This window comes from Hydra viridissima, unplaced genomic scaffold (assembly GCF_058129835.1).
Source record: "Hydra viridissima isolate aposymbiotic clone 2 unplaced genomic scaffold, HvirCarnegie_v1 scaffold_15, whole genome shotgun sequence".
Taxonomy (NCBI): Eukaryota; Metazoa; Cnidaria; class Hydrozoa; order Anthoathecata; family Hydridae; genus Hydra; species Hydra viridissima.
In genome coordinates, this window is record NW_028324314.1 from 5,928,597 (window position 1) to 5,952,211 (window position 23,615).

General features: G+C 30.8%; 1 protein-coding gene across 3 annotated transcripts in view; it reads left to right on the forward strand.

Moving 5' to 3' along the window:
* The window catches only part of LOC145193395 (dynein beta chain, ciliary-like), a 43,901-nt gene extending 24,480 nt beyond the window's left edge, over nt 1-19,421 (forward strand). The window contains exons 31-63 of one of the 3 annotated variants that reach the window (XM_090072719.1): nt 77-339; nt 458-596; nt 925-1,173; nt 1,367-1,483; nt 1,902-2,034; nt 2,198-2,325; nt 4,107-4,255; nt 4,335-4,617; nt 5,088-5,261; nt 7,883-8,191; nt 8,334-8,501; nt 8,664-8,825; nt 9,128-9,205; nt 9,778-9,939; nt 10,022-10,215; nt 10,406-10,568; nt 10,650-10,845; nt 11,037-11,269; nt 11,454-12,374; nt 12,500-12,805; nt 12,888-13,059; nt 13,329-13,515; nt 13,591-13,795; nt 13,908-14,213; nt 14,316-14,609; nt 14,703-14,896; nt 15,008-15,284; nt 15,568-15,795; nt 15,926-16,117; nt 17,406-17,525; nt 17,768-18,019; nt 18,158-18,331; nt 18,461-19,421. In XM_090072719.1, coding sequence (XP_089928845.1) covers nt 77-339; nt 458-596; nt 925-1,173; nt 1,367-1,483; nt 1,902-2,034; nt 2,198-2,325; nt 4,107-4,255; nt 4,335-4,617; nt 5,088-5,261; nt 7,883-8,191; nt 8,334-8,501; nt 8,664-8,825; nt 9,128-9,205; nt 9,778-9,939; nt 10,022-10,215; nt 10,406-10,568; nt 10,650-10,845; nt 11,037-11,269; nt 11,454-12,374; nt 12,500-12,805; nt 12,888-13,059; nt 13,329-13,515; nt 13,591-13,795; nt 13,908-14,213; nt 14,316-14,609; nt 14,703-14,896; nt 15,008-15,284; nt 15,568-15,795; nt 15,926-16,117; nt 17,406-17,525; nt 17,768-18,019; nt 18,158-18,331; nt 18,461-19,078 — 7,746 coding nt within the window. In that variant the 3' untranslated portion in view covers nt 19,079-19,421. Of the gene's footprint in view, nt 1-76; nt 340-457; nt 597-924; nt 1,174-1,366; nt 1,484-1,901; nt 2,035-2,197; nt 2,326-4,106; nt 4,256-4,334; nt 4,618-5,087; nt 5,262-7,882; nt 8,192-8,333; nt 8,502-8,663; nt 8,826-9,127; nt 9,206-9,777; nt 9,940-10,021; nt 10,216-10,405; nt 10,569-10,649; nt 10,846-11,036; nt 11,270-11,453; nt 12,375-12,499; nt 12,806-12,887; nt 13,060-13,328; nt 13,516-13,590; nt 13,796-13,907; nt 14,214-14,315; nt 14,610-14,702; nt 14,897-15,007; nt 15,285-15,567; nt 15,796-15,925; nt 16,118-17,405; nt 17,526-17,767; nt 18,020-18,157; nt 18,332-18,460 lie in introns of those variants that run through there. The other 2 variants (XM_090072720.1, XR_016447561.1) reach the window with 2 other exon arrangements.
* The last annotated feature ends 4,194 nt before the right edge of the window (nt 19,422-23,615 follow it).

The following is a 23,615-nucleotide window of genomic DNA, read 5'->3' on the forward strand; positions in this document are numbered from 1 at the left end:
TAGAGCTTATTTAAACATAGTTTTAACAAAGTATACAACAGTTCATTTACAAAACATTTGTTCAAATTTTGTTTAGAGTTGTGGAAACATTTACAAGGGACTTGCACAATCAGGGGCTTGGGGATGTTTTGATGAGTTCAATCGCATTTCTATTGAAGTGTTATCAGTAATTGCAGTCCAAGTGAAATCAATTCAAGATGCTATTCGTGATAAAAAAAAAAGATTTATCTTTCAAGGAGAAGAAATATCTTTAATTTCCACTGTGGGTATGTGGATCACAATGAATCCTGGATATGCTGGAAGAACTGAACTTCCAGAGAATCTAAAATGTCTTTTCAGGTGTGGGTTTGTAAAAAGTTTGTTCATTTTGCTTTAAAATTGCTACAAAAATATTTAAAGTTTTTCTAATATATAAGTAACATACTTTAAAAAATATGTTTGTTTTATTGCAATTTAGACCATGTGCCATGGTTGTACCTGATTTTGAACTTATATGTGAGATTATGTTAGTAGCAGAAGGTTTTGTTGAAGCAAAAATGCTTGCAAGAAAATTCATTACTCTGTACACATTATGCAAAGAGTTGCTTTCAAAACAAGTATACGTTTTTTCAAAGTTTCTTCTAATATAAAATGTACATTATTTATAAAATTATGTTTTAATGCATGGAAATATTTTATTAAATAAATGCAAATTAAAACTATGTACAAAGTTCTAATAATGGTTAACTTTCTCTTACTCATTTTATTTGTTTTGATCTATGATTGGCTAGATAAATTTCCCTGAGATTATATACAGTATGTCTGTCTTTCTATAATTCAAATGTTAAACTTTTCATAATTAATAACTGTACATTTGATTTTATATTAATGAAATAAAAATATGTATTTTAAATTAGTTGCACTTTTCATTTTGTTTTACATCAGGATCATTATGATTGGGGTTTGCGTGCCATCAAATCTGTTCTTGTAGTAGCTGGTACTTTGAAGAGGAGTGACCGTGCTAGAGCAGAAGATCAAGTACTGATGAGAGCCTTACGGGATTTCAATATTCCTAAAATTGTGACAGATGACTTGCCAGTGTTTATGGGACTGATTTATGATTTGTTCCCATCCATGGATGTTCCACGTAATCGCAATTTAGAGTTTGAAGCTGAAATTAAAAAGGCTGTCCTGGTATGTAAAGTTTTAGCCTACATATATTACTACCTTATATCAAAATGATAGTTTGGTTAGTAATTGACACAATTTTAAATTTTCAATTTAAAATTGTGTCAATTCAATTATTTTAGATTTTTCTAGTTCTGATTATTTTTTTTAGGAATAATATTGTAATGAAGTTGTGCTTGTGGGGAATTTTATTGTTTAGGATTTAAAACTTCAACCTGAAGATAGTTTTATATTGAAGATTGTTCAGCTCCAAGAGTTAGTGGAAGTCCGACATTCTGTATTTGTTATAGGTGCTGCTGGGACAGGAAAATCACAGGTATGAGATTCTTTTTTCTTAAAATGCTATGCAAATACTGTTCACTCAAATCTCTGCCATAAACTGATTTATATTTCTATAGGATAATTTTTTCATTCGAGCTTAGGAGATAAAAATACTTGCTATAAATTAATTTCATATCTTGATAAAATGATGTTAAATTTAATTTTTAAACCTGGATGGTAGTGCTTATGATTCATACACAGTTTTTAGTCCAAATACAAAAAATTAATCTAACTATAGTCTTTAGTTAAAGACAGATAGAACCTTTCATTTTTAAATTATAACTTATTTCACTTTTATGTATTAAAAGTGTTTTTTCTTTTTAAAGTATATTTCAAAACATCTACTACTTGATTTAGACCAAATTAAATTAAGTTTTTTTATAATAATTAATATTGCAAGAATGTTTTTGTAGGTTATCAAGTCATTAAATCGAACTTATTTTAATCAAAAGAAAAGACCATATTTGATTGACATGAATCCTAAAGCTGTTACTGCTGATGAGCTGTTTGGTTTTATTAATCCTACAACTCGAGAGTGGAAAGATGGTATTTTAAAAATACATTTTACTAATTTTTTTTTTTAGTTAAAAAGATTACTAGTTTTGGCTTATATAGTTCAATTTAATACATCTCAATTTAGTTTGAAGGAAAACAAGTTGATTTTTTTTTTTTTTTTTTTTTTTTTTTTTTTTTTACAAATCTTGTGTAGGGTTATTCTCTGTTGCAATGCGTGATCTTTCAAACATTTCCAATAACTCTCCTAAATGGATTGTCTTGGATGGTGATATTGATCCAATGTGGATTGAATCTTTAAACACAGTCATGGACGATAACCGGGTATGATCGATTTTCAAAAGTTGATTCTTCCTTATATTTATTTTAGATTTTCAGCCTAATTCTTTATTACTTTGGAAAATTTTGGGGTGCTTATGCAAATTTTCTTTTGAAAAATTATTATGTCTGTGTTGTTTTGACTCATCTTTAAATGATGTTTAGAATTTTCTCTCAATAAATATTGATTTGCTGAAGTTAAAAGAGAAATATTTAGTAAAAGATTGTGTGAGTTTTTGGTATATACCATTAAGGTCTAAGGAATGTTTGAAGAGGAATAATGGCTTAATAAATGCACTTTGAAATCTTATATTACAACATTAACTGAATTGATACTTTATTCAAATATATATATTTGAATAAAATATCAATTATGTACGTTAAGGTACGTTTGGCCTACTACTTTTAGCAGATATAAAAAGAATCAAAATTCTTGTTTAACTACTCAGTTTATTCAATATCTGTTGGATTCCTTCATTGATATTTGTTACAGATAATATTTAATGAAGAGAAATCAGTTTTAAATATTTCAATGAAACATTGGTGGTCTTGTGTTTATGTAGAGGTAGACATGATAAACTGATTGATCGGAAATAAACAATTCAGTTCAGTTTGAAAACCCATTTAATAAACATCTATGATTGATAATTATTTGAAATTTTACTGACTTGCTGTGATTTTTTTCTTTTTTCTTTTTTTTTTGACTTATGTAAATCTTTTCTGAAAAGAAATTTTTTTAAGAAAAGTTTGTTTTCAAAGTTCTTTGTTGCAATTTTCTATAATTGTTAAAGATTGTCACAAGTGAAAAAAAAATTTAAGTAACTAATTTGCTTGTAAAATTTGCTGCAACCTGCTTATCCAATGCATATTTCTATTATACATTTAGCATGATGCATTTAGCTAGTGCTGAGAATCCTGGGATCTTGTAATCTTATTTGGTTGAACATTTTTAAACTTAAATTTTTTCAGTTGACGTTTGAGTATTTTGAATGAAAAAATTCAATCAAAATAAAAATCTCGAAATTTTTTTATTGTGTAAACATGTTTCTGTGTTTTAACTAATTTGGCTATAAAAGTCTATAGGAAGTCTTAACCTTTTTCAAATTACCAGCTAGTTCTCTATAAACAGCATTAATGATTATGTTAATAGTTAAATGGTCAATTATATCTATGGAATGACTTTCAGTGTTAAATACTTTTTCATACATAGTTCAACCTTGAACCATCTTAAATGTATTAAAATGTTTTACTGGTTATGATACTGATTTCTTTTATTATTTATCTTGAATAGTAGTTGTTTTTAAACAGCAAACTTTTTGTAAATATGTAAATCTAATTTAAATGTATCATTATAAACCTAAAGAAATATTTTTTGCAGCTGCAAACAGTGTGTGTAAAAAGATTTTAACTTCAAAGGCTGTTTAAATAATGATAATGAATTTAATTACAAATTAACAATATAATAGTTTTAAAAATCTTAAAATATTATAACTGCTACATCTTAATGCTTATTGTTACATTTAGTTGGGTAATTGTAAATTTAGTTTTGCTTTATGGTGAAATTATTGTATAATCTAAAGGACCCAATAGATTTATAATAACATAAGGCCATTATTTCTAATGTGTACAACTTTTGAGTGAGACTAGTTACTAACATAAAACAGTTATTGGAGTAGTGCTGAAAAACCATGAGTTGAAATATTCTTTATTACAACTCAACATTTTGTTCTATAATTTTTGCCTTGATTTTCATATTTGCTCCTTTCAAGTAATATAATATCTTCTAGGTTTTAACATTGGCTAGCAATGAGCGTGTTCCACTTACACCATCTATGAGATTGATATTTGAAATTGGAGATTTAAAAACTGCAACTCCTGCAACAGTTTCTCGTGCTGGAATATTGTTTTTAAACTATGCTGATGTAGGATGGAATCCGTAAGCTATTTAAAAGTTTAATCCTAATAAAATATCATATAAAATCACTATAAAATGTCATATTTACTTTTATTTTTAGTTATGTGCAAAGCTGGATTGATAGAAGGGAGGTGCAATCTGAAAAGGCAAATCTTCACATTTTATTTGATAAATATGTTCCAGTTCTCTTGGAGGCTGTTAGGTCAAAGTTTAAGAAAATTACCCCTATTGTAGACATTAGTATGGTTCAAATGCTTTGTTATTTGCTTGAAGCACTTTTTACACCAGAGAATACCCCTCCTGAGTCTAGTAAAGAACTTTATGAGCTGTACTTTGTGTTTGCTTCAATTTGGGCATTTGGTGGAAGTATGTTCCAAGATCAGGCATGAATTTCTCTGAAAAAATTATTTTTTTTATCTTTTGAAATTTAAACTATTATCATGAGAAGTAAAAACATTAACGGTTGATAACTAACAGTAGTAAGTTAAAACAAGTAATTGTTTAGATAATTAACACCAATCAATTATTTTTGGATTAAAAGATTTAATTTTTAAAAGATTTTAAATTTTCATAGTTATGTTTTAAAAAATACTTAAGGTTGTGATAAATTCTTTTATACATTTTTTTTTAATCAAAAAAACAAAAAATAAAGAGAAATAAGAAAATGGGAATTTGATTCATTATTATATGATCTATGATGTGTTCAAAAGTATTGTGCATTTTGCAAACTCATTGAAATTTTTTTTTAACTTTAAGGCAAAAGGTTTTACTTTTTTGTTTTTCTATTTATCTATCTAGTGTGCAGATGTCTTAATTTTTTTTATTTGCTTTAATTGAATTAAAAATTGTTCAGTTGATAGACTACAGAGTTGAATTTTCAAAATGGTGGATCTCAGAGTTCAAAGGAGTTAAGTTTCCTTCCTCCGGTACAGTCTTTGATTATTGTATTGATGTGGAAAACCATAGGTTTGTCACTTGGGCAGATAAAGTTCCAGCATTTGAATTTGATCCTGAAATGCCAATGCAGGTAGTTTATTAGTAATGTAAATAGTGGGTTACAGATGCTAAACTTACATTTGAGTTCAGTTTATTTTTTAAAAAAATGGTTTAGTTTAGAAAACCAAAAATATAATGGCAGACTACAGCTCGAGCTGTAGTCTGTCATTATGTGTGTGTCCCAAGCTATTGTTAATGATCTTCCATTGTTTTAAGATCATGGTAGAATTGCTTTCCTTACCCTTTACTTGCAACCAAGCTGGTTTCTCTTTTTATCCAGTATTCTAATAAATTCTGTATCTTTTGTAAGACAGTGAGTTTGCAGCCTATCAAAAAGTTGTAGCCTATCAAAAATAATATACTGAAAGCAAGCACTACTAGTTTTCAAATACACACCATTTTAAACTTGGCTCAACCAAATAAATTATTTAGGCACTGCCAGTGTCTAAATAATTTATTTGGTTGCGCCAAGTTTAAAATGGTGTGGCAGAAAAACTTTTTTCCTACTAATAATGGTTTCACTCACAACATTTTGTACCCCCACTGCAAGAATGTCACAAATGGGTCATTCTTTTTGCATCCTGTGTTGATTTTCAAATTTTAAAAAGTTAAGCCAATTTTGGAGCTTTGTTCCTAACTTTATTATTTGGGCTTCCAGTGTTAAAGAATCATATCCTGATAGTTGGACAGGAACTAAAATAAGTTTTATGTGGTAAGGATATGAAAAAGTTGATATGACACAATAAGCAAACATAAACAGAAGCCTGTAGTTCTCAGATACTAATAAGTAACAATCTTGGGAGTATGTGCATGTATAATTTGATCTCAACTTCAATTTTTTGTTACTTTTTGTTTATTCACAAATTTATCTGGCTTTCAAAAAAAGTTATTTGCTTTTCACCTAGATGAAAAACTGTAACTATATTTTACAATTGCACTTATAATTTTCAAGAACAAGCAAAAAAATTCCTTTTTGTTGAAAATTTTTTAATGCTGAATTTTTACTAAATTTGCTGAAAAGTTCAAATTTTTTTTGATTGTGGACTTTATTTTGAGTGTAATTAGTTGATTATTGTCTATAAATTTTTTCCATTGTTCAAAAAAAACGTTTTTAGAGTTAATTTCAGCCATGCAAGTTTTTTCAGATATTCTGTGTAACATTTGAAATTTATGCTCTCTTAAGATAAAAGATATCGGCTCTTAAAACATTAAAATTAAAAGAATAAAGCTCTAATAAAAGTGAAATTATAACCATGTCATTGGTAATTATTTTCATCCTTAAGTTATGATTATTCCAGGAGTGCAGTGATGAGGAAGAACCTGGTTAAGGATTGACAAGCATATAGTGCAAGTTTTTCCAGCATTTTTAATTGATTGTGTCACTTTTGGTGTTAGATCTTTAGTCTTGGTTAGTGGATGTTTCTCTATTCCCTTAAGCTTTACAATTTTATAAATCAAACAGTCACATATATAAGAAAATTTTGTGGAAGGCCTAATTGAAATTGACTTAAACTTGTATAGATTTAGCAAATAGTTTGTATTTCTTTTATCCAACTTCCCAAAAAAAAACAAACAATAAGTGATATATTTTTCCCTGTGACAATCTGTATCTTTATCTGTTTACATATTGGATGACCATGATTGATTTTACTCAGTAGAAACCTATCAATTTACTATCCTCCTTCTTGATGCAGATAATACAAATAAATTTTTGATACCAATATATTTTTATGTAAAAAATATATTAGTATCAAAAATGATAAAAATTATTGAAAAATATATAAGATTTTAGATATTTTTTAAAAATACTTTTTGTAAATTGTAAAATTTAAGGTTTTTCTCTAACAAAACCATTTTATTTAATATTTATTTAAAAGCTGAAGAAATGTTTAAAAATTTTCAAAATAAAATCTCATTTTAACCAAAACATTATTTCATTCTTTGTTTGTACATTGGACAGCTTGATGGCACTACCATTAGTAACAATATATATATATATATATATATATATATATATATATATATATATATATAAATTTCCTTTTGTAGTTTAATTTTTTTAAATTTATGAAAATAATGATTATTGAGCTTTAATGTGTCATAAAAAATGTAAAGAAAAATGTCATTAACTCAGTAAAAAGTATGGAGTTATCTGTAAAACAAGCTTATGAAAAAAAGTAAAAAGGTAAAATGAAACTTGTTGCTATTCAAATACTGCATCATTTTTACTAGATATTATCAAATATAGGGTTTATTATCCAGAAAAAGAATATGGAGGATTTTTTTTTTTTATAGATAAAATTATTTTTAAAAAAAGAAATTTTTTTTTTTAATAAAATTTTTGAATATGGCAAGGGGGGACAGGGAATTGTTCACTCAATTGAAGTAAAAACTGGAAGAAAAAAAATGTAATAATAAAGAATGTTCATGATTACAAATAAACTTTGTTTTTTGATTTCAAATCTAGTTCATTTTTTGACTTCTTTTTTTATTGATCTTATTTTAATTGAGGAAACTAAATCCAAGTTTTAATAAAATTGAAATAGAATTGTCCTCTAACTCAATATAAAAACTCTGTTTTATAACTTAGTTATTGTATAAAAATTTTTCAATCTTAGTGTTATAAGTCTTTTTTTTTTATTCCAACAACAGGCAGTCCTTGTTCATACTTCTGAAACAATAAGAGTTCGCTATTTTATGGACTTGTTAATGGAAGCAAAACGGCCTATTATGTTGGTGGGAAATGCAGGTTGTGGAAAAACAGTACTGGTTGGTGAAAAGTTTTCTACTCTTGATCCAGACAAGATGATAGTTGCAAATGTTCCATTTAATTTCTATACAACATCTGCCATGCTACAGCAAATTTTAGAAAAACCTTTAGAAAAAAAAGCTGGTAAAAACTATGGGCCACCTGGTGCAAAGCGATTAATTTACTTCATTGATGATATGAATATGCCTAAGGTATTTACTTTTTGAAAAAGAAGGTCTTTACATAATAAGCCCTGTATGGACTTATGTTAGAAGTAAAAATTTTACTTGAAGTTATCATTATTGCTATTATAGGGACTTCAATAATATCTTTAAATAGGTTTTTATTAATTAGGTTGACACTTATGGCACAGTGCAACCACATACACTAATAAGACAGCATCTTGACTACAGTCATTGGTATGACCGCCAAAAATTAACATTGAAAGAAGTACACAATTGTCAATATGTAGCATGCATGAATCCAACCGCAGGAAGTTTTACAATCAATACAAGACTCCAGGTCAAGCACTGGGATTTATATTGGGAAATCTTTTTTTTTTTGTAAAACTTATATGTTTTTTGTAAAACTCTTAATCATAATATTATCCAAGTAATGACAATTATCTATAAAGTTAATACAATTGCTTTTATAGTTAATTATATATTTTTTTCAAACTTTTAGCGCCATTTCTGTGTTTTTGCAATAAGTTTCCCAGGTGCTGAGGCCTTAAAATCTATTTACTCAAGCATTCTTTGTGGGCACTTAACGCTGTTAGGATTTACTTCAGCAATACAAAAGATTGCTGACAGAGTTATAGATGCTGCAGTTGTGCTTAATACAAAGGTCAGGCTCAGTTTATGTAATAAATTAGCTGTAAAAAAGTCACACTTATGAGTGTGTTGGTTATGGCATTAAATGCCAACTTTTTATTAGTATGATAATTTATTACTTAAATCTAAATGCTATTTTGTATTCCACTTATGAAGTTTTTGGTGTATTTGTTCATTTATTTGTTTATAGTTTTTATTTCTATACTAGTATCCTTATGCCTTATTTTATTTCCGTACTAGTATTTCCATGCTTAATTATCAGTTATTTTTGTGGTTGATTAACAATATAAATTTGTATTTTTATGGTGGTTAAAGATAACAAGCTCTTTTCTACCAACTGCCTTCAAGTTTCATTATGTGTTCAATCTACGTGATTTGTCTAATATATTTCAAGTAGGTCTCTTTTTTCTTAAATATTTGCGTTAAAAAAAACTGATAACATGTGGAAAACAATAATTCAATGTAAGTTCTTGTTCTTGCATGTAACAAGCATAAATTCGCTGCGAAAAAAAATTTCGCAGCGGATTTATCAATTAGTTAGCGAATAATTGATCCTAAATAAAATCGTTTAAACTTTTGTGAAATCTCTTAATTTGTATCATTGTACCTTTTAATGAATTTTCTGAGTAAACGGTAATGAGTCAAAGCCTACTTTTTTTATTCTATTAACAAATAACCTATTTACCAAATTGGAAAAATAATTATTTTGATATCTATTTCAATTAGATTTTTATTCAAGAAAAACCGAAGATTATATTTGAAAATTCTGCAATCGTTTAAACTTTCGTGAATAGCTGTATAAGAAATGTTCAATTATCGTGCACCTTGATTAAATTCCTAAATAGTCAATTACCATGTACTTTGATTAAATTCCTATTGTGCTAATTAGGTGTTTCAAATAAGGATCATCCTTATGTTATATAAAATCAAGAGATCTGGTGTTTATTAAATTTTGTCTTTTACAGGGCTTACTGTTTTCCACTAAAGAAAATGTAAAAAATCCAGTAGATTTAGTTCGTCTATGGAACCATGAATGTAATCGTGTTTATCGAGATAAATTTCTGGATAAAAATGATACAGACTTATTTGACAAAATTCAGGCTGATTTCAATATGAAGATGTTTGATGTAAGATTGCATTTATTTAAATTTTATCTTATCATTCCTACAATTAGTTTTAAGGAAATAAGTTTTAAAAGTTTTATTTTAGGATTTGGATACTTTAGCATTGAATGAAAAGCCTTTGCTGTATTCACATTTTTCTAAAGGTATTGGTGACCCAAAATATTTTCCTGTATCAAGTTGGGGAAGTCTTTCCAAGATATTAGTTGAAGCCCTGGAAAGTCACAATGAAGTTAATGCTGTTATGAATTTAGTTTTGTTTGAAGATGCTATGTCCCATATGTAAGTTATTTTACTCTGTTGAAGTTGGGTTTATAGGGATCTTTGTTTTGTTACTTAAATATATTTTAAAGAAATAATTGCAAAAGATATGGAGAGTTTACATAAAATGCTGAAAATTTAGTATTCAAGATGCCAATTATAATGTTAATCAAAATAAATTTATTTATTGGATTTAAATCTATTCTTAAAGATGTAGGATCAATCGAATTCTTGAGTCCCCACGTGGTAATGCCCTTTTAGTTGGGGTAGGAGGCAGTGGAAAGCAAAGTTTGGCAAGGCTAGCTGCATACATCAGTGCCTTAGAAGTATTTCAAATAACGTTAAGAAAAGGTTACAGTATAGCTGATTTAAAGGTATTTGTTAAAAATAAATAAGTTTTATTATTATTTTCTCTTTCTGGAATTTTTTTTTTTTGTATTTTTATTTATTAAAAGGTTGATCTTGGCATATTATGTCATAAATCTGGTGTGAAAAATATTGGAACAGTTTTTATATTGACTGATGCACAAGTTCCTGAAGAAAACTTTCTTGTTCTCATTAATGATTTATTAGCTTCAGGTGAAATTCCTGGTCTATATTCTGATGAAGAGATAGAAAATATTATTAATGCTGTTAGGAATGAAGTTAAAGGTAAAAATCAACATTTTTATCTTCTTATGTTCATAAAGATTGTTTTTGAGCCATTCAAAAAGGTTTAAAGTCTTTATCAATCCACTAGTATATATAGTATAATGACTTTTTATAAGCAATTTGCATGTCAGAAGCACTAAAAATTATTTTTGCATCTGAAAACCATTTAAAAAACCTTAATATTTATATAGGTGCTGGTATTCAAGATACACGTGAAAATTGCTGGAAGTTCTTCATCAGTCGTATTCGACGTCAGTTAAAAGTTGTTCTTTGTTTCTCACCAGTTGGCAACACACTTCGTATTAGAAGTAGAAAGTTTCCAGCTCTTACAAATTGTACAGCCATTAATTGGTTTCATGAGTGGCCAGAAGAAGCTTTAGTGTCTGTAAGCAAGAGATTCTTAGATGATACAGAGCAAGTTTTGGTATTGTTAAAATCCTTTTTGTATTTTAGTTTAACTAAAGTATGTAAAGCTAATCACTGCAATTGAAACATTGTAAAATTTATATTTTGATGTAACTGATGTTGAAATTTTATTGGAAGTAGAAATCCATGACTAATGTTTTTCAAAAATTGGTCATTAAATTGTTTATATTAATCTATTTCAGCCTGAACAAAAGCAGTCTGTTGCTGAGTTCCTTGCTTATGCTCATACCAGTGTCAATCTGATGAGTCAGATGTATTTAGTCAACGAAAGGCGGTATAACTATACAACACCTAAAAGTTTTCTTGAGCAGATTTCTTTGTATAAAAACTTAGTACAAAGAAAGAGTAGAGATCTTCTGCAAAATATGGAGCGCTTAGAGAATGGTTTAACTAAACTTCAGAGCACTGCACAACAAGTTGATGATTTGAAATCAAAGCTAGCATCTCAAGAAATTGAGTTAGCACAAAAGAATGAAGATGCAGATGCCTTGATTAAACAGGTAGGCATTGAAACAGAAAAAGTGAGCAAAGAAAAAGCATTTGCTGATGATGAAGAAAAAAAAGTTGCTGTATTTGCAAAAGAAGTTGGAGAAAAACAAGTTTCTTGTGAGACTGATTTAGCTAAAGCAGAACCAGCTTTGGCTGCAGCTCAGGATGCTTTAAATACTTTAAACAAAAATAACTTGACTGAATTGAAATCATTTGGTACTCCTCCTCCTGCAGTTGTTAATGTAACCTCTGCTGTTATGGTACTACTTGCTCCAGATGGTAAAGTGCCTAAAGATAGAAGTTGGAAAGCTGCTAAAGTGATGATGGGAAAAGTAGACCAGTTCTTGGATCAACTTGTTAAGTATGACAAAGAAAATATTCATGAGAATTGTTTAAAAGCAGTTCAACCATACCTTGATGATCCAGAGTTTAATGCTGATTTTATTCGTGCAAAGTCAGGAGCAGCTGCTGGTTTATGTGCTTGGGTTGTTAATATTGTTATCTTTTATCGTGTTTATTGTGACGTTGAACCAAAAAGAAAGGCTCTTGCTCAAGCGAATTCTGACTTGGCTGCTGCTGAAGAGAAATTAGCTAAAATTAAAGCAAGGATTAAGGTTAGTTTCTTAATTTCTTAATGCTTTTCAACTAAAATATCTGTGAAATAAAACAGATTTATCATGAACCATTGAAATACAGCTTAAGTAAGTAGATCCTGCTATGCAAGATTTTTTTTTTCCAGGAATTGGATGCAAATTTAACTGAGTTGACTGCTTCGTTTGAACATGCAACTGGTGCTAAACTTCGTTGTCAAAAAGAAGCTGAACGAACATCAAAGACCATTGAACTAGCTAACCGCCTTGTTGGTGGGTTGGCTTCTGAAAATATTCGATGGGCTGATTCTGTTGCAAAGTTTAAAGAGCAAGCACTGACACTTCCTGGTGATGTTTTGTTAATTGCTGCATTTATATCATATGTTGGAAGTTTTTCAAAAGCATATCGGGAAGAATTGAACAATAAATGGTTAACTTTTCTCAGAGAGCAAAAGGTTATCTCTTATCTCATAAACTTTCAAACTTTTTTATGTACTTTTAAATTTAGCTTTTTAAAATACCTTTTTTATTATATAGGTTTCTATTCCAATAACAAATGGACTTGATCCACTTACTTTACTTACTGATAATGCTATGATTGCACAATGGAATAATGATAACTTGCCAAGTGATCGTATGTCTACAGAAAATGCAACTATATTGCTTAATGCAGAACGATGGCCTTTAATGATTGATCCCCAGCTCCAAGGTTTGATTGCTGTTTTTTTTTTTTTTGTTTTGTTTTTTTGTTTTGTTTTGTTTTTATTTGGAAATTGATTACTTAAATCTCATTGCTGTTATATATTTGTCATTATTCTTATTTTTTATGTCTAGCTGAATTTTGTTTCCTTTCCATAAAATTATGATTCAATAAAAGCAAAGCATCTTCTTTATTTTACTATGTTTGAAAGTGAGATCAGAGGAGTCTTTTGTGTTTGTTTCCTAGAATTTTCTTATGTAACTTATTAATTCTTACAGGCATTAAATGGATCAAAACTTCTAAGCGTGATATCTTAAAGATTGTTAGATTAGGGCAGAAAGGATATCTTGATGTTATTGAATCAGGTGTTAGCAATGGAGATTGTGTGCTAATTGAGAGCATAGGAGAATCAGTTGATCCTGTTCTTGATCCCTTATTAGGTAGAAACACAATCAAGAAAGGAAGGTAAGTTTTATGTGTTATTTGATTTATTTTTATCTCTGTGAAATTGTTATTTTTGTTTTTTTTAATGCTTTTCAGATACATCAAGCTTGGGGATAAGGAAATTGAATACAATCCAAACTTTCGCTTGATTTTAATGACTAAACTTGCAAATCCACATTACAAACCTGAAATGCAGGCACAGACTACATTAATTAACTTTACAGTTACAAAAGAAGGGTTAGAAGATCAATTATTAGCTAATGTTGTTGCAAAAGAAAGACCAGATCTTGAAGAGACTAAGGTACTTTTAAGTATAAGAATAAAGTAAAGAAAAAATTTTTTGAGCATTTTTAGAATTTTTTTGAAATAGTGTTGATAAATCCATTATTTTATAATTAAATGGATTTTTTCAGCTACAACTAACTCAACAACAAAATCGCTTCACAATTACTCTCAAGGAGTTAGAAGATTCACTACTGGCTCGGTTATCTTCTGCTGCAGGAAACTTTTTAGGTGATTACGAGCTAGTTGAAAACTTAGAAACTACAAAACGAACTGCTGCAGATATTGAAGAGAAATCTAAAGAAGCTAAAGTAACAGAAATAGAGATTAATGAAGCACGTGAAATGTATCGGCCAGCAGCTGCTCGCTCATCATTGTTATACTTTATCCTTAATGACTTGAATAAAATTAACCTAATCTACCAATTTTCACTTAAGGTTCCTTATTTATATTAAATCTAACTTCTTAAAACTTGTAAATAGCCAAAAGTTTAATATTATTGCATAGATTTTTTCAGCATAATTTTTTATTTCATTCAGGCTTTCAGTGTAGTGTTTGAAAAAGCTATTGAAAAAGCAGCCAAAGATGAAAATGTTAAAGTTCGTGTTAACAACCTAATTGACTGTATTACTTACACAGTTTTTGTATACACAACAAGGGGTTTGTTTGAAAGGGATAAGTTAATCTTTATGGCACAAGTTACATTCCAAATTTTGCTCATGAGTAAAGAAATTGTTCCAGAGGAGCTCAACTTTTTGTTGCGCTTTCCATTTGTGATGAATACAACAAGCCCTGTTGATTTCTTGTCAAACAACAGTTGGGGGGGAGTTAAAGTAATTGTTTTACTTTTATCTTTTTTATTTATTTTTGCTTATGCTTTTTTCAGTTTTACTTAGTACAGTTGTTTAATAAGTATGATCACTTAGGCTTTGAGTGCAATGGAAGAATTCCGTAATCTTGATCATGACATTGAGGGCTCAGCTAAGCGTTGGAAAAAGTTTATTGAATGTGAATGTCCTGAAAAAGAGAAGTTTCCTCAAGAATGGAAAAACAAGACATCTTTACAAAAGTTGTGCATGTTGAGAGCTTTTAGGCCTGATCGAATGACTTACGCTATTAAGTACTTTTATTAGATTAATTTTAAATTGTTAAGTTATTGAGCCAATTTAACTGTTAATAACAATAGGAAAAGAGTTTATACTATAAAATAGTATCTTTAAATTTACTGCAGGAATTTTGCTGAAGAGAAGCTTGGCTCCAAGTATGTTGAAGGTCGTCAAGTGGAATTCTCTGTATCCTATGAAGAAAGCAGTCCAGCAACACCTATATTTTTCATTTTATCACCTGGTGTTGACCCTCTTAAAGATGTTGAATCTCTTGGGAAAAAAATGGGTTTTACTTCTGATAATAAGAATTTACACAGTGTTTCATTGGGTCAAGGTCAAGAAATAGTTGCTGAAAAAGCATTAGATCTTGCTTCAAAAGAAGGTCACTGGGTCGTATTGCAGGTTGAAATTTTTTATTTGCTTAACTTGAAGATTAGTAAGTTAAACTTTTTATAAGAAGGTTTTGTTAAGGATTGTTATATACTAATCAAATGTTGATAATTGCAATGGTTTATAATATGCAAATAATAATGATTAGGGTCATATGCTACCAGAGGATGCTATGAGGCACTTAATCTTTTTTATTTAACATGCTTTTACAAAATTATATTTCATCAGACTTGTATAAATAATGTTCATTCTCTAATGCAGTTTGTCACCAGGATGATGTTTATGTTTTATGCAGAATATTCACTTGGTTAAAAAATGGCTCCCAATTCTTGAAAAAAAGATTGAAATGTACAGCATAGGAAGTCATCAGCACTACCGTCTGTTCATGTCAGCAGAGCCAGCTCCATCTCGGGATAGTCATTGTATTCCACAAGGTATTTTAGAAGTTTCAATTAAAATTACTAACGAACCACCAACTGGCATGATGGCAAATGTACATAAAGCCCTTGACAATTTTAATCAGGTAAAATAAAAAATAAATTTCTAAGATCTTTTTTTTTTACTATGGTTGGTGGGCTTTTGCATGATATGACATTACAAAGTGTTTTTTTTTTTATAAAAAAAAAAAAGCTAAATGTAAAATTCATCTATAGGAAACACTTGAGATGTGTGCCAGAGAAAATGAATTCAAAAGTATTTTGTTTTCACTTTGTTATTTTCATGCGGTAGTAGCTGAGCGTCGTAAGTTTGGTCCACAAGGTTGGAATCGTTGTTATCCATTCAATACTGGAGACTTAACAATAAGTGTATATGTTTTGTATAACTACTTGGAAGCTAACTCTAAGGTATAGTGGCTTTGTTTGTGAAGCCTTAATGTATGATAAATAACATGAGCACTCTCTCTATTATCTAAGTCGAAATTTATTTAAGTCATTAATAAGCTTCAAAATGTTTTTAAATGACACCAATATATGCCATCAAATAATTAACTTGACTGCTGGTATTTAGTAGGGCAGCTTCTATGTATTAGGGTGTTTCACACTGTATAGTTAAAATTTTTTTTGTTGAAGTGTTCATATTAAAACCTTTTACATAGTGTCAAATTTCAAAATTAACAAAACTATCAAAAGCCACTTTTTTACCATTGCAGCTGCAGCTATAAATTTAGAACATGACATTAATGATTTAACACTATCTGTTAGCACCCTTTGTAGAGCTAGAAAAGAAAATAGCAAAAAGTTAGTAGAAAAGGATAGAAAGTATTCAATCTAAACATGCCCCTTGTTGTACACTGAGATGGGATATTGCTGCCAGGTGTCACCAATTTTGTTCATGAAAATAGTTGATTGCTAGGCCATATTAGTGATGGATGAAGACAAAATTATTTTTTATTTCAAAAATATCAAAAAGAACTGGAACAGCTATGGCTGAGGCTTCTGTAATAAGTCTCGTGTAATGGGGAATTAAAGGAGCAAATTATTGAAATGTGCTTTGATACAATCTCTAGCAGTATTGGAATTCATACAGGAGTTTGTACACAAATAGAAAAGTTATTACAAAAAGAGCTCTTGTATTTGGCCTGCCATCATTACATTCATGAAATCATAGTGTCTGATGTTTTCAAATGCTGCTTTGGCCTAACCAGCAGTCTAGATGTTTTGATTTTTAAAAGGTTTAAACAACCAAGGGATGGCTGCAGAAAGCTTTTAGAGCTGACACGATTGTTTGTTGGTGAAATTCGTCATAGAGGAAAATGGCTCAACACGCCTGGTGCCTTTACCTATGCTCTTTGGTTGTCAAAATTCATCTACTGTATCAAAATATACATGTTTAGGAAACAGTTTAAAATGGTATTAAGAGAAAGCATTAATGTCTTTTAACTTGTTTGCATCTCTCCTGGTATATCTTCATGGTTTTCATGCAGCAACCTCTTAATATTGCTCAAAATGGCCAAAAGTTTGAGTACAAGTTTATTTTAGTGTTAGTCACCACTTGAAATGTCTTAAATTTAACATTTCGAACTTTTTTTTTGAACCGTCCTACGATGGATGCAATTAATGTTTTTAAGAATGCTGCTTAGATTCTCTTGTTTTTAAAGTACAATAGTGAACAATTATATTTATTTTCTTTAAGGTTCCATGGACAGATTTACGTTACTTGTTTGGAGAAATTATGTATGGTGGACATATTACTGATGATTGGGACAGGCGGTTGTGTCGTACTTATCTAGAAGAGTATATGAAACCAGAAATGGTAAAAAATGTTTTAATAACATTTTTACAAGCTAATAATAACATTTTTAAAATTCTTACACGCTGCTTACTGCTGCCGCATTTACACCCTATCTACAACTTAATTTTGACGCATGCATTTTCTACAGTTAGTAGAAAATGCATGCGTCAAAATTAAGTTGTAGTAATTTAGATAAGATTTATTTGCTACTGTATAAAGTTTACTTACTTACTAATTTTTAATAGAAAAATTGAAAATTTTAGATTGATGGAGATTTATATCTGGCTCCTAATTTTCCTATACCAACAAACATGGATTATATAGGATACCATTCGTATTTGGATGAAGTGTTACCACCCGAAAGTCCTATTCTTTACGGTTTGCATCCAAACGCTGAGATTGGCTTCCTAACTTCTACCTCCGAAAATCTATTTAAAACCATATTAGAATTACAACCACGAGATTCTAATGGAGTTGGGGGGGGAGGGCAAACGCGCGATGAAAAAGTGAAACAGGCAAGATTTTTACATGAAAATGAAAAAAGAATGCTTTTGTTTTTGCTGGTCTTAATTTTTATGCTTTTTTAGAAAATAAAACAAAAAACGTTTGTGAATAATTAATTGAAGAATTATTTTGTTTTCATTATAATTTAGGTTCTTGATGAAATTCTAGAAAAGCTTCCTGAGAATTTTGGTATGATGGAATTGATGGCCAAAGCTGAGGAGAGAACTCCATATACGGTGGTAGCCCTACAAGAGGCCGATAGAATGAATATTTTAATGAATGAGATTAGGCTTTCTCTTAAAGAGCTTGACCTCGGTTTAAAAGTAAGTTTTTTATATAATCTAATCATAAGATTCTAAGAACACTATCATCATGTAGATGCCATATTTTATAAAGTTCTTTTTATTGTCTTAAATTAAGTTTATCAGTGTTCATTGAAATATTTTTTACAGGGCGAGCTAACAATTACAAACGCTATGGAAGAGCTTTCTAATGCCTTATATTTTGACGAGGTACCTAAATCATGGAATGGAAAAGCCTATCCCAGCATTAATAGCTTAGGTGCATGGTTTGTTGACCTTCTGCTTCGAATCAAAGAGTTGGATGTTTGGTCGAGTGACTTTAATCTACCGAGCGTAGTATGGCTTTCTGGTTTGTTTAATCCTCAATCGTTTATTACCGCTGTTATGCAATCCATGGCCCGAAAAAACGAATGGCCTCTGGATCGGATGACGCTGCAAGTTGATGTTACTAAAAAGAATAAAGAGGATTTTAGTACTCCACCTAGGGAGGGTGCTTATGTTCATGGCTGTTTTATGGAAGGTGCTAGGTGGGATACTCAAGTGGGAATGATCGCTGAGTCTAGATTAAAAGAACTAACGCCTCAAATGCCAGTACTTTTCTTACGCGCCATCCCTGTTGACAAGCAGGACCTAAAAAATTCTTACGAGTGTCCTGTTTATAAAACCAGACAACGTGGGCCAACCTTCGTTTGGAATTTTCATTTGAAAACCAAAGAGAACCCAGCAAAATGGATCTTGGCTGGTGTTGCTCTACTGTTAAGCGTTTAAATGATAATGACGAATTATTTCTTATTTTTACATTTGCTATTTATAAGTATCATTCCAATAAAAACGTTTGATAGATTTACTACGTTAAACGTTAATAGATTTACTATATGGATTTTACACTAGAAATATATTTTTAAATTATTTAATATTTTATGATACAAACACGTTTTGCTTAATTTTTATAGTAGAATAGATGTATTAAAGTCGGTTTTTTGTTGAATAAGATGAGTAATAAACGTTAATAGTAAACGTTAATCTTATTAAACCTCGTTTATTGTACTAAGTACGCTTTGATATCAGAGAAGTGATTTTACTAGCATATGAAATATGAATTTACTTTTCACTGTGGCTCTGTTTATTCTTTTTAACCCATATAAACCCATGATTTTTAAAATGTGTTTCTTGTCTTTATTTGGTGTGATTTAGGTCCAAATGAACAATATTCATCAACTGTTTCATAATTTTTTATATACTTAAGTGAATATAGGTGAAAATATAGGTGTCAGTTTAAACTGACGCTAGCTGCAGGAGGGTACAGGTTTTCTCACGTGTCATATTTGGCTATGACAAGAAGAATAGTCAAACTCTGAAACCAGGAATCACATGGCAATGTTAACTGATGCAGCATAACTCACAGTGACGTTTTATAACTGTTATTAATTATTTCACAGGGCCACCTAGCGAGTGAAAACTGCCCGTTTGACGCAAAAGTGTTCAGAAACAACGAAATGGATGCAAAAAATATCATGAACTTTTAAATAGCACATAATAACTGTAATGTCACATTAATATTAAGTTGCAAAGACTATATTTCATTGACAAAAACAGGCATCAGTTATTTGCAGTGGAATGCCTTAAAGCAACCAGGATGCAGTCCCACATTGCACTTCTCACAGTAGAAGACTGATGTGCCTTTGCAGCCGAGTGCCACACATCGACGCTGTGTACCCTGAGCAATCCAGTGATCTGTGCGTACTTCAGTAAGTACTCGTCGATCGACTGCTACACGAGGTGGCGGATACGGCACTGAATTCTTCTTCATTGATAGTGTCTGCACATAGGTTTGTGCAATCTGACGTCGAAATGACAGCAGATCATGCTCCGGGGCGCCAGGTATTTTCTCCTGCATACGGTACAGCTGGAAGGCGTTCTGAACGGCCAAATCAACACAAAATCTAAATATTGGCCAATACCATTTCTTTGATCGGTGCTGAATCATATAGCAAGCTAGATTTTGGTCTAGGCGGTCCACACCGCCCATCCCATAATTGTACAGTTGTATTACTGAAGGCTGATCAACGTCTATTCGCTTCTTCTGTGCTGATGAATATCTCTTAGCTTTGCGAAGTGGTGCGACACCAGCGTAAGTTGATGCGACTGTCACAACCTTACTGTCATGCCAGCGTACCAAGCATACATTAGCCTTTTGATCCAGGGCAACGTCATGCGAGCCACAAGGCAGCTTGTCCATTGCTTTGATGTTTTGCAATGGCGCACCTTCAGTTCGGTTAGAACGGAGAGTGCCCGTGGCGGCCATTCCTCTATCCGCTAGTAAGCGTAACAGTCGTGGGCTGGTAAAGAGGTTGTCAAACACAATGTGAAAGAAATTACCGTCACGTTTTGGTAAATCTTTTGTGAGATTGACCACCACCGATCCACCGAGGCCCAGATCTTTATCTGTCGTGCCGGCACCTTGATATGGGTAGAAATTGATTACATATCCCAAACGAGTTGCTGCCACCCACATCTTATACCCGAACTTGATGGGTTTGCCATGGATGTATTGCTTTGCACTGTGTTTTCCGTAATAAGGGATCATACTTTCGTCGATGCTGATGATTTGTTCAGGCTGAAAGTTTGCCAGGCAAGCAGCATTGATGGACTGGATAAGAGGGCGGACTTTGGCAAACCTGTCAGTCATATCAAGTTCGTTGTTATTGGCAAAATGTATATTACTCATTATGGATTGAATTTATTGCGTGACATAGCGGCCGACACCATGGAATTGTGTACATCCCCCGCAGTTTCCCAATATATAGGGCGACGAGGCAGAGGAGCATAGCCGCTTATTAGAAGAATTGATAGGAAAAGCTTGAGTGATGTAATGTCCAGATCAAAATTTTCATGGTCTTTTTGAGCAGCGTATTCTTTGCTTTCGTTGCATATTCTATGCATTAATTCTGGTGTCATGAACAACTCAAATAATGACACTGGTGACAGATGGTTTTCTACTTTAGGTGGGGGTATGGTCCATGGAAACTTTTCCTTTCTGACGGCCTCCTTGAAATCGCTTTTGACCCATGACGGTTTATACGGAACTTGTTTCTTTGTTCTCTTGTGCTGCGGACCCTGTTCCACTATATCATCTGCAGTGTCCTGTGTATTATTTTCTGCATTGTCCTCCTCTGCAGTGTCTTCTGCACCGTCCGACTCTTCCATTCCAATAACATCAGTTCCATTGGGTCTTCGTAGTTTCATCGTCGCTTCCGCCAGAAGTTGATTACGATTGAGACTGTTTGGATCTCCACATACCTCATTCTCATCACCAGAATCTTCGTCAGTGTCTGCGCCAGAGGTTATTAGAGGAACAATTGATATTTTGGCGCTCTGAAGACATTCATCGTCTGTATCTTCTAGCAATTGTAGCACCTCATGAAGCCGGTACCTGCAAAATATATGAAATTAGTTATTACTTATTTATTTGCTCTGATGTTGAAATGACGTCAAAGCATTCCCACAAATTACGTCATTATAAAATAGCAGTAAAATAATAATAAAAATTAACAATAAACAACTCTCAACCTTCAAATGTAAGAACTCAGAAGGGAAACAAGGTGGGTCACAGTAACTTACATAAATACCAGACTGCTGTAGTTTAATTATTTTGTATTAGATAAGGCTCATATATTTACAAGAAGTCATACAGTGTCTACAAACTGATGAAAATGCCTTCTATTCCGAGGTGAATAAACTGTTTGAAAACCTGTACCCTCCTGCGGCTAGTGTCAGTTTAAACTGACGCACAGAAATCGCATAAAAATTTAAGAAGACTAGCTTTGTTGGCTATACCGAATATTCAAATGTTAAAACGATATTTAACAAAATATTTAATCTATATTTCAACTAAAAACAAAACATATATGCATAGCTTTTTCTTGACGAAACACTCATGTTCGAAAAATATTAATCAACGCTACCAAAGTGTGTCAACTGAGCAAAAATTAAAATAAGTTAATGCAGTTTACTTTATTATCAGCATCATACATTCACACATGACGTAATTATTACGAAAAATGCAAAGAATGTTTGTTATTTTGCAAATTAAATCGGATAATGTGACTGTCAGTTTAAACTGACGCTAGCCACATATGGGTTAAATAACATTTTTCGCAACTTCATGCAAGTGAGCAGGCGAATTATCATCTATTTTTTCCCTTTTTCCTCTATATGACAAAGTTGCAATCTACATTTACATGCAACGTAGCAGCAACAAAGTTGCTCTTGTATTTTTGTATTCAATATGTTAACAGTAGAATTTTCAACCTAACAGACTATTAGTGCAGAACAAGATGCCAGTACCTTTTATGTTCCTTTAATTTACAAAAATCCTAAGAGGAACTTTAAGTATTCTTTTTGATAGAAAAAGATTTAAACACAGTCAAACTCATTTCTATTTCTGTTCTGTATTCCGAGTGAAATGTTAATTATGTAAAATTTAACTTTTTTGTCGTGATGGACATAAACAAATAAGATCTTTCTTAATGTGCTTATATATATGTCAACAGAAAGTGAAATATTTGGAACAAATATTTTCTATAAATAATCTATATCGCTTATGCAGACTTACTTTTATTCATTATATCAAGAAATTACAAGTAACATTTTTTTACTCTTCCAGTATCTAATACTGTATATATGCGATTATTTTTATTAATTACTCCTCTCCCAGCTTCTCTAGGTTTTCTTTAAATAAATCAATCTTTCTTTTATCAGAAACGGCATCTTTAATCAATTTTCTTCTCCCACTTATGATTAGTTTTTTTTTTTTTGGCAATTTATCTATATCTATTTTTTTAGCCTTTTATAGTTTTCTATTATTGCTTGTTTTTTGTTCCTATGTCTATATTATTTACATGATTTGATAAATAAGTTTCCGTGTGTACGTCTTTTCTAATCGCTGCTTTAAATTTTCCTTTCTCATATTACGATTACTATTTGATACTTAGCTAACGGGAAAGCAATTAAGAAGCCATTTTATAAAATCTGTCTGGTAATTGTCAGCACCTATAGTTATCAACAATTATTTTTATACTTATCTTACAAATATCCTTATGCCAAATTATTAACGATTTTAGTATTAATCGTTAAAAAGCATCGATACACGGTTTTTTTTTTTGCTTTTTTTTATCAGAGATGTAACACTCATTATATCTCTGTAAATTGTTACTTTATCTGATTTAACGTTATTTTCCCACTGATGTCATTAGTGAATATCAGACTGATAGATTTTATGAAACTGCTTCAACGTGGTGCTCGA